The following is a 9,872-nucleotide window of genomic DNA, read 5'->3' on the forward strand; positions in this document are numbered from 1 at the left end:
CATTCAGACAGACTGGCAGACAGACTGCATTCAGACAGACTGGCAGACAGACTGCATTCAGACAGACTGGCAGACAGACTGCATTCAGACAGACTGGCAGACAGACTGCATTCAGACAGACTGGCAGACAGACTGCATTCAGACAGACTGGCAGACAGACTGCATTCAGACAGACTGCATTCAGACAGACTGCATTCAGACAGACTGCATTCAGACAGACTGGCAGACAGACTAGATTCAGACAGACTGGCAGACAGACTGCATTCAGACAGACTGCATTCAGACAGACTGAATTCAGACAGACTGAATTCAGACAGACTGCATTCAGACAGACTGCATTCAGACAGACTGGCAGACAGACTGCATTCAGACAGACTGCATTCAGACAGACTGCATTCAGACAGACTGCATTCAGACAGACTGCATTCAGACAGACTGCATTCAGACAGACTGCATTCAGACAGACTGCATTCAGACAGACTGCATTCAGACAGACTGCATTCAGACAGACTGCATTCAGACAGACTGCATTCAGACAGACTGCATTCAGACAGACTGCATTCAGACAGGTTGCATTCAGACAGACTGGCAGACAGACTGCATTCAGACAGACTGCAGACAGACAGACTGGCAGACAGACTGGCAGACAGACTGCATTCAGACAGACTGGCAGACAGACTGCATTCAGACAGACTGCATTCAGACAGACTGCATTCAGACAGACTGCATTCAGACAGACTGAATTCAGACAGACTGCATTCAGACAGACTGCATTCAGACAGACTGCATTCAGACAGACTGCATTCATGATCGATTCATTCTTGTGCCTCTATTTATGCTTCCTATGTTACTCAAGCTTTTTCCCATATCTGTATTCTGCCTGGCCACTCAGCATGTCTTTGGTTGATTCAATACACTGTTGAGGTACCTAGTTGTATTCATACGAGTGGATCAAAGCTTTGAGAGTAACGATGGTGGATGTACAACTTCCTGTCAAGAAATGTTGTTCCCCATATATTTATAACATTACTACTGCCTTTACGTTTTGTATATCACTACAGCTGAGCACTTTTTTGGGGGGCAGTTTTAACTACTGATTGGTCAGAATGGTCAGAATCACAGAACTAGAATGGCTTCTATTTCTCATTTCTGTTCCTATTGGTCAGGAGGAACCAGACCTGAAATGTTCAAATCAAATCAAATCGGTCTGTTTTCTTTACCAACATAATAGCACGCTCTCACACATATTAATATGAAGTCACAATCTAAGGCAATATTATGCTTCAAACACTTCTACTTCAGACTCGAAAAATGATAAGTTTGTGATAAAAGCTACCATGACATTGACAACAACTGCTATAATTATTTATATTATAAATAAAAAAAGGAATGCAAGTGGCTGTACATATGGTGTCTGTTAACCTCTTATGATTTTTAATATGTAGATGACAAACAAACAACAAACAAAAAAACATTTTATATTTTTTGGAAACTGAAAAAAAATATGTGAAATTTAAAACAAATGTGATTTCTCTCAGAGAAGGCAAGATGATGTCATGATGATGTAATGTTCTAGAATTTGTGAATTCAACTAAACTTTTCACCGTGTCATTGGTTTAGGTTTAAAGGTTTAGGTTAAAAGTTGGGTGAAAAAAACGAGACTTAAATATCCTTTTGTTGATTACTTTTTGCGAATCTGTTTTCTGTGTTGATTCAACATCATCACATTGATTTGTTGGGTTTGAGATGACGAGGAAACAACCTTGATTCAACCCGTTTTTGCCCAGTGGGAAGTGGGTTGAAGTGTGTGTGTGTGTGTGTGTGTGTGTGTGTGTGTGTGTGTGTGTGTGTGTGTGTGTGTGTGTGTGTGTGTGTGTGTGTGTGTGTGTGTGTGTGTGTGTGTGTGTGTGTGTGTGTGTGTGTGTGTGTGTGTGTGTGTGTGTAGTGTGTGTGTAGTGTGTGTGTGTGTGTGTAGTGTCAGCGTGAGTGAAGAGTCCTGTGACTCCTTGCTTGTTTTCCCTCCCAAAATGTACTATGCCAATTGATATTGTTGTGTCCTTTTGAGAGAAAAAGCATCTACATATTATCCTAATTTGAGTCAAATATACTGTATCAGGCACATATTCATGTTACCATTTTCACCAATAATGGTGCCATCCATATTTTTCTTCATAGCTTTTCAGAAGCATAACTGAATTCTCAGATTTGACAGATTTTCCTAATCAAAATTCCATGTATCAATCGTGCTTTACGAAGCGTAGGAGAAGGGAGGCTGATTGGTCTCCAGTGAAGTGGGTTGAAGTGTGTGTGTGTGTGTGTGTGTGTGTGTGTGTGTGTGTGTGTGTGTGTGTGTGTGTGTGTGTGTGTGTGTGTGTGTGTGTGTGTGTGTGTGTGTGTGTGTGTAGTGTGTGTGTGTGTGTGTGTGTGTGTGTGTGTGTGTGTGTGTGTGTGTGTGTGTGTGTGTGTAGTGTCAGCGGAGGAAGAGTGGGTTTTCCTCCCAAAAAGATCCTTGTTTTACAAATAAATCTATTTTTTAAACAGAGCCTTTGTTGTTGTCTTTCTGTACTTTGACTAACTATTCTATAACGTCATCAGCCACGGTGTGTCTGTTCTGTTGTGGATGAGATTAGATCCATTTTATTCTCCCTGAAGGGACATGTTAGCCTGGTCTCAGATCTGTTGTCTCCTTCTATAGCCTGGTCTCAGATCTGTTGTCTCCTTCTATAGCCTGGTCTCAGATTTGTTGTCTCCTTCTATAGCCTGGTCTCAGATCTGTTGTCTCCTTCTATAGCCTGGTCTCAGATCTGTTGTCTCCTTCTATAGCCTGGTCTCAGATCTGTTGTCTCCTTCTATAGCCTGGTCTCAGATCTGTTGTCTCCTTCTATAGCCTGGTCTCAGATCTGTTGTCTCCTTCTATAGCCTGGTCTCAGATCTGTTGTCTCCTTCTATAGCCTGATCTCAGATCTGTTGTCTCCTTCTATAGCCTGGTCTCAGATCTGTTGTCTCCTTCTATAGCCTGGTCTCAGATATGTTGTCTCCTTCTATAGCCTGGTCCCAGATCTGTCGTCTCCTTCTATAGCCTGGTCTCAGATATGTTGTCTCCTTCTATAGCCTGGTCTCAGATCTGTTGTCTCCTTCTATAGCCTGATCTCAGATCTGTTGTCTCCTTCTATAGCCTGGTCTCAGATCTGTTGTCTCCTTCTATAGCCTGGTCTCAGATATGTTGTCTCCTTCTATAGCCTGGTCCCAGATCTGTCGTCTCCTTCTATAGCCTGGTCTCAGATATGTTGTCTCCTTCTATAGCCTGGTCTCAGATCTGTCGTCTCCTTCTATAGCCTGGTCTCAGATATGTTGTCTCCTTCTATAGCCTGGTCCCAGATCTGATGTCTCCTTCTATAGCCTGGTCCCAGATCTGTTGTCTCCTTCTATAGCCTGGTCTCAGATCTGTTGTCTCCTTCTATATCCTGGTCCCAGATCAGTTTGTGCTCCATAGCTCATTGTCAGATGTCAACCCAAAAGTGACAATGAGTGGGCATGATAGCACCAACAGACTGGCACTCAGGCTAGAGTGGGCAAGATAGCACCAACAGACTGGCTCTCATGATAGCACCAACAGACTGGCACTCATGAGCACCAACAGACTGGCAGAGTGGGCATGATAGCACCAACAGACTGGCAGGCTCAGGCACCAACAGACTGGCACTCAGGCTAGAGTGGGCATGATAGCACCAACAGACTGGCACTCAGGCTAGAGTGGGCATGATAGCACCAACAGACTGGCCCTCAGGCTAGAGTTGGCATGATAGCACCAACAGACTGGCACTCAGGCTAGAGTGGGCATGATAGCACCAACAGACTGGCCCTCAGGCTAGAGTTGGCATGATAGCACCAACAGACTGGCACTCAGGCTAGAGTGGGCATGATAGCACCAACAGACTGGCCCTCAGGCTAGAGTGGGCATGATAGCACCAACAGACTGGCTCTCAGGCTAGAGTTGGCATGATAGCACCAACGGACTGGTTCTCAGGCTAGAGTGGGCATGATAGCACCAACAGAATGGCTCTCAGGCTAGAGTTGGCATGATAGCACCAACAGACTGGCTCTCAGGCTAGGGACATTTGTCTTGGACATTCAAGTCAAGTCATACTGCAACGTTGCTTTTATTGTTATTTATTTAACCTTTATTTAACGAGGCAAGTCAGTTGAGAACAAATTCTTAATTACAATGACGGCCAAACCCGGATGACGCTGGGCCAATTGTGCGCCGCCCTATGGGACTGCCGATGTGAAACAGCCTGCTTGTGTGAAGTGTGTGTGTTGCAGTTCACGTTCCTCATCCTAGAAGTTGACTGGTCCACTGACTGTCCTAGTGACTTGACTTGTGGACTATTTGCCCTCGGCAGAGCACACTAACCCAGTGTAACATGATAGCTCAACATAGCAGTGTCGAGTGCTGGTAGGACTTGTCATAACATTCTCATCATTCCTTCCACTGTTAAAGGGATATTTCACCCAAATTACACACAAAAAAAAATGCACGCATCATTTCTAAATCATCCAAATGTATCTCAAATTGATTGTGAAGATCAATGAAGTCACTTATAGATGAATTGAACATGATGCAGCATTTATCGTGAATGCAGTCTCTGCTATCGCGGAAACATTGCCTTTAAATGTCAATCACGCTGTAATGCTGAACTTCAGCAAAACGGATTGAAGAGCCCTAAACCAAAGCATGGATTGCTGTCATACCAGGTCGATAGACTCCTACAGGGTAAGAAAACCAAAAGACTATCCCTATAATTCTCTCCTAACTGCCTGTTGTATTACAGGTCGAGAGAAATAGTCACAAGAAACATGCTTGTTTATCAGGTCTGCGTTCAGCATGAGACAACATTGTGGAACGTTCAGATAGAAATTAGTTTTATAGAACAGACATGCCTCTCTGACATGTAGGGTAAATCATGTCTGCTCTTTTCATGATGTTTCTATCTGCAAAATCCCAGAAGGTTTGTCCACTGAACGAGGTCTTGGTTGTTGACAGGAATCAGATCACAGGGGTGTTTGACCTTTATTTTAACTAGACCAAGTCAGTTAAGAACAAATTCTTATTTACAATGACGGCCTACCTCGGCGACGCTTGGCCAATTGTGCGCCGCCCTATGGGACTCCCAATCAGGGACAGATGTGATACAGCCTGGATTCGAACCAGGGACTGTAGATACAGTGCCGTAGACCGCTGAACCACTCGAAAGCCCATGCTACAACAGTAAACAGCAGAGGTGACACAAACAGCTATGTGTTGACAATAATCTTTGGAGAAATGCTAACAACTATAGCAGTTAATATACCATATGCTTTTTATTCATAGAAAAGGAAAGCTATAGACATAATGTCTAACAGGTTATACAATACAATGCTTGATATAACTGCAGCCTCCCATTCACACCCAGTGACAATATATATTTTATGTTTTGTTTTTTTCCATTAAGAGCAAAACAAATGTAAGTTGAGTATTAGGCTGTCCCCCCAAATGGCACCCTACTCCCTATTTGGGCCCTGGTCTAAAGTAGTGCACTATATAGGGAATAGGTTTCCATTTGTAAATTAGCCTTCGTTAGCACTCTCTCTGCAAGTTCAATTTTAACACAGGTTAACATTTCATTTAAATCAACAACAGTAGTGTTAGAGACAAAATAAATAAGAGTGCTTAAAGGGATACATCTACTAGCATGCTAGCAGTTACCTTAGACTTTCAGTCATTCCGTTAATGCTAGTTAGCATTGGCTCACAAAACTACAACCTCTAAGTTCCTTAATACTGGACAGAGAGGACACCTGACTCTGGAGAAGTAGATAAAGGGCCTCGTTACCCTTTACCCAACGATGTATCCCTTCATGGAGATGGCTTCAGAGGTACATCAAATACCAGTCTGGATTGTTTAAGCACCTCAGGACATGAGGTATCATAACAATATGATTTAAGTGCACGTGGAGAAAACAGTGCATGTGGAGAAAACAGTGCACGTGGAGAAAACAGTGCACGTGAGTACTGCTTATGCCTTGTAGTGTCAATCAAAAGTGAATAAAGCCAAGCAATCTATACTGAGTGAACCTCCAACATTGTACAAGATGAGCAACTTGGTGCAACTGAAGAGAAGGATTCCTGACATTTTAGTCCAGTCAGATGATGCAATAATAACCGTGCTACTTTGAAAGGTCTTTGAACAAAAGAAGAAAAAAAATAAATCCTCTCACTACCACATTCCAGAGTCAGGTCACATCACTTCAAATCTGAACCCACTTAAGCACGAACAACTGACACACAGTACACTTTTGTTAGAGAACAGGCATTTAAAAAATAAAAAATAAATTGAAAAAAAAAGGAGTATTCTTTGGTCATTGAAAACGAGCACACGAGAATGGAAGTCATTTCCCCAGCAGCAAATAAACAAAAGCTTCTCACCACAATAAACAAAATAGCAAAGCAATTATACTGAGGTATCATAGTTTAATACAATCCCTTAAGAAATCTAACTTAATGCCTGATTCTATCGCTTCATGTCATGGTAGGATTTCACAAGAGACAGCTCAATAACATAATCCCAATCACAATACGTTCATTTAGACAGCTCAATAACATAATCCCAATCACAATACGTTCATTTAGACAGCTCAATAACATAATCCCAATACGTTCATTTAGACAGCTCAATAACATAATCCCACCCTCTTATTCATTTATTAGGTTTGACTTATTTACTTTTTCATTTTTTCAAATAAATGGAAAAACATTTGAAATAACCAAGAAAGTTTTTAAGTGGCAAATAAAAGTTGTAAAAGACCCCAAACGGCTTACTTAGTAAGAGCCTTGAGCTGTGTGGTAGGTCTTGTCAGTAGCCACACCCTCAGAGCAGGCAGACTCACCCTGAAGTTCACGCTATTCTCACACAAAGGATTCGGGAGACTGAGAACCCTCCCATCCTGGGAACTTTACTAGGGTTTTATGCTTCAGGAACCCAGTGATGGACATGGACTTCTTTACCGTGGCTGAGGTTACAGCGGGCCTTGTGGGTCTCTCCCCTGAGGGTGTAGAGCTACCCCCTGTGGAAGTCCAGCAGTGAGGGGCCCCTAGCATCTGTAGCAGGTCCTTGGGGCCGGTCCGGCCCACGTACTGCCAGGCCTTCTTCCCACTGGTATCCCGGAGGGACACGTTAGACCTGAACTTATAAACAAGCAGCCGGATCATCTTGTTGTTCCCGTGGATGGCGGCCAGGTGAAGAGGCGTGTAGCCACAGGTAGTCTTCACATCCACGTCCAGTTTCAACCCGGCTTTGTTGACTCCGTACCAGAGTGTGTTGAGGACCCGGTGGTCTCCATGTTTAGCGATCCAGTGCAGGATGGTATAACCAGTGATGAAGTCTCTCTTGGTGAGGAGGCTGGGTTCATCTCTGAACAGGGTGTAGATGTCAGTCCAGGTCCCAGTGGCGCCCTTCACCAGCCAGTCATGTTCCTTCGCCTCCAGGGGGACCAGATCGTGGCAGTGGAAGTAGGAGCTGTCATGGCCGCCAGAGTTAGAGGCTCCGTTCAGGCTCTTGTTACTGGAGGACCCGGAGTGCATCTCCCGCCTCAGGTTTCTGTAGCTGGGTGTACGAAAGGTGGGGGTGGAGAAGGAGTGGCTGATGCTGAGGTTGGAGGAGAGGAGGTGGAGGCGGTTGTGCCGTGCCGAGACTCTGTCCTCCGGGAACAGTTGGTCCAGGTCGGCTCCGAGGCTGCGGCACATACGGCTGCGGAACCGGCTGCTGATTCGCCGAACAGGGGGTCGGAGGAGGTGCTCGGGGTCTGAACCAGGAAGAAAGGTGGACTCAATGGACCTGGACCCATTGTCATCATGGAGATGACCTGTGGAGTGGTGCCATGAAGACGCTCTGTTCGCCTCATCGTCAAGGTAACCGGTGGAGTGATGGTGAGGCCAGGGCGCTCTCCTCTCAGCGCGGTGCATCTGAGAGAGCAGTTTGGCCTCCTGAGCACGGCAGAGCATATCGTGCACTTTCACCCTCTGCTGCTCACCTGGGTAGTTCAGGTCCTGGTAGCTGAGAGTTTCATTGCTGGCCCACTCCTCTCTAGGGGAACGCTGGGGCCACTCATCCCTGGAGTCCAGTGACTGGGCTAGGGAGAGACTGCTGTGGCTGGAGGAGAAGTCAGAGCTGGCCTGGTGGTGGTGCTCAGGGTACCCAAACCCATCAATACACCCAGCAGTGTGGTCCTGGTAGGCAGAGTCCAGGAGTAGGCTGCGTGGGAAAGGCAGGGTCTGGGCTCTGGACTGGGTAACAGCAGCTCCTTCCTCTTTCAGATACTGGATGTCAGGAACAGGGGCTGGGACTCCATCCTTCTGTGGTACAGGTAGGCTGCCATTGCTCTGCGTCAGCTGACAAGCAGGTGTAGCGTGCAGTGGAGCTGCTGGGAGTCCATCGTGTTTTGGTCTGGGCTGCTGTGGGATCCTATGGTGGAGGTGGTAACTGCCATCCAAGTTGCCGTTACTGCGCGTCACCTGGGGGTCAGGGGTCAGTAGAGCGCGTGGAGCAGCAGGAGGACTGTAACCATCAGATAAACAAGGAGAGGAGCTGGCATGCTCTAGAGTGGTGAGCAGTGGCCATGCTGTAGCTGTCCTTCTGTGGTCAGCTTCAGAGGTTTTCCTCTGTGTCTGCACTGCATTCTGTTGCACCAGTGTTGGGTGAGACGCTGGAGGTTTCACCTCTGTGTATAGGAACTGAGGGGGCGGATAGGACCCCTTCCTCTTTGGTTCTTTTGACTGCTGGCCAAGTTCGGAACCGCTGATGTAAATACCTTTGTGATTCAGTTCCCATTCTGCTTCAAAGCTCTGACCACTCCCATCTTCTGACCACTTTGATATTGCCGCATTGTACGATGGGAGGAATGGTGCATCTCTGTTGTATATAGGAGGTGAGGCATGGTCTGGCACATGTGGCGAGGAGCATTGGATAGGCTTTTCGTAATTGATAGTTGTTTCCACATGGTTATTGTTGACAATTCCAGCCGAGGCTAATACCTTGTCGGTGAGTTGGTTGGTGTCGCCTGGTGGAACGTGTAATTCATGAAAGTGCGTCTCAATCAGTCCCTTCTGACCTCTCTGCTGGTTTCGGTTTACCGGAGCTCTCGATGACTGGTCTCTCTCCCTCGGTCTCGCCTGTGGCGCCGGTTGTTGTCTAGCGCGAGGCTTTGGTGAGTGGTATGCGGCGGCGATATCTCCAGCAACCTGCCCCAGACATTTCTTCCTTAGCACAACGTATGATACTCCCTCCTCTGGTTTCACCACAGCCACAGAGTTCACAAACGTTTTAAACAGTTGCCGGTTGTGCGTCTGGTTCTCGTGGTCGCGTAAGAACGTTTTGAAGTGCGCCAACAGGTCCGAGTTCTTCACTCTCCCACCCTTTAATTGGAGAAAGTGCAACACCGAATCCTGAGTAAAATCGGTAGCCATTCTGTCTGTTTGCTTCAAGTTTCAAAGTTCAATTGATTGGCACGTTTTTTTTTCTTCTGCTCCAGCAACAATTAACTCCACCCCATCTGAACATGTTTAACTCCACCTGCACACCGGAGCTTCGGTCAACACGCCGTTAGCCTTGCGCATGAAATGTTACGTCATATAAATTGCCTACCATCCGATGGGCTACATTTCAATGTTGACATTTGAAGAAAGGACAAATCATAACCTACAGCCTTTGTCTGGTCAACACCTATCACTAAAACGCATGCAGCAGTCAGGCCTGAATCTATTAATTGCAGGAATCCGTTCTCTTATTATACACGTTGACGAAAGAATCCCTATAGGGACTGGGGGAAAACGACCCT

General features: G+C 45.9%; 1 protein-coding gene across 1 annotated transcript; it reads right to left on the minus strand.

The window, feature by feature from the left end:
• Positions 1 to 6,589: 6,589 nt before the first annotated feature.
• LOC124000831 (ankyrin repeat domain-containing protein SOWAHB-like) lies at positions 6,590 to 9,646 on the minus strand. The gene has a single exon (XM_046307471.1). The coding sequence runs from the start codon at positions 9,499 to 9,501 to the stop codon at positions 6,946 to 6,948; it is 2,556 nt and encodes an 851-aa protein (XP_046163427.1). The 5' UTR covers positions 9,502 to 9,646; the 3' UTR covers positions 6,590 to 6,945.
• Between the last annotated feature and the right edge of the window lie 226 nt (positions 9,647 to 9,872).

This window comes from Oncorhynchus gorbuscha, linkage group LG16 (genome assembly GCF_021184085.1).
Source record: "Oncorhynchus gorbuscha isolate QuinsamMale2020 ecotype Even-year linkage group LG16, OgorEven_v1.0, whole genome shotgun sequence".
Lineage (NCBI taxonomy): Eukaryota > Metazoa > Chordata > Actinopteri > Salmoniformes > Salmonidae > Oncorhynchus > Oncorhynchus gorbuscha.

What these genes read in the sequence shown, in the direction of transcription:
- LOC124000831 (XM_046307471.1), bottom strand. Translation starts at nt 9,501, where the DNA reads ATGGCTACCGATTTTACTCAGGATTCGGTGTTGCACTTTCTCCAATTA.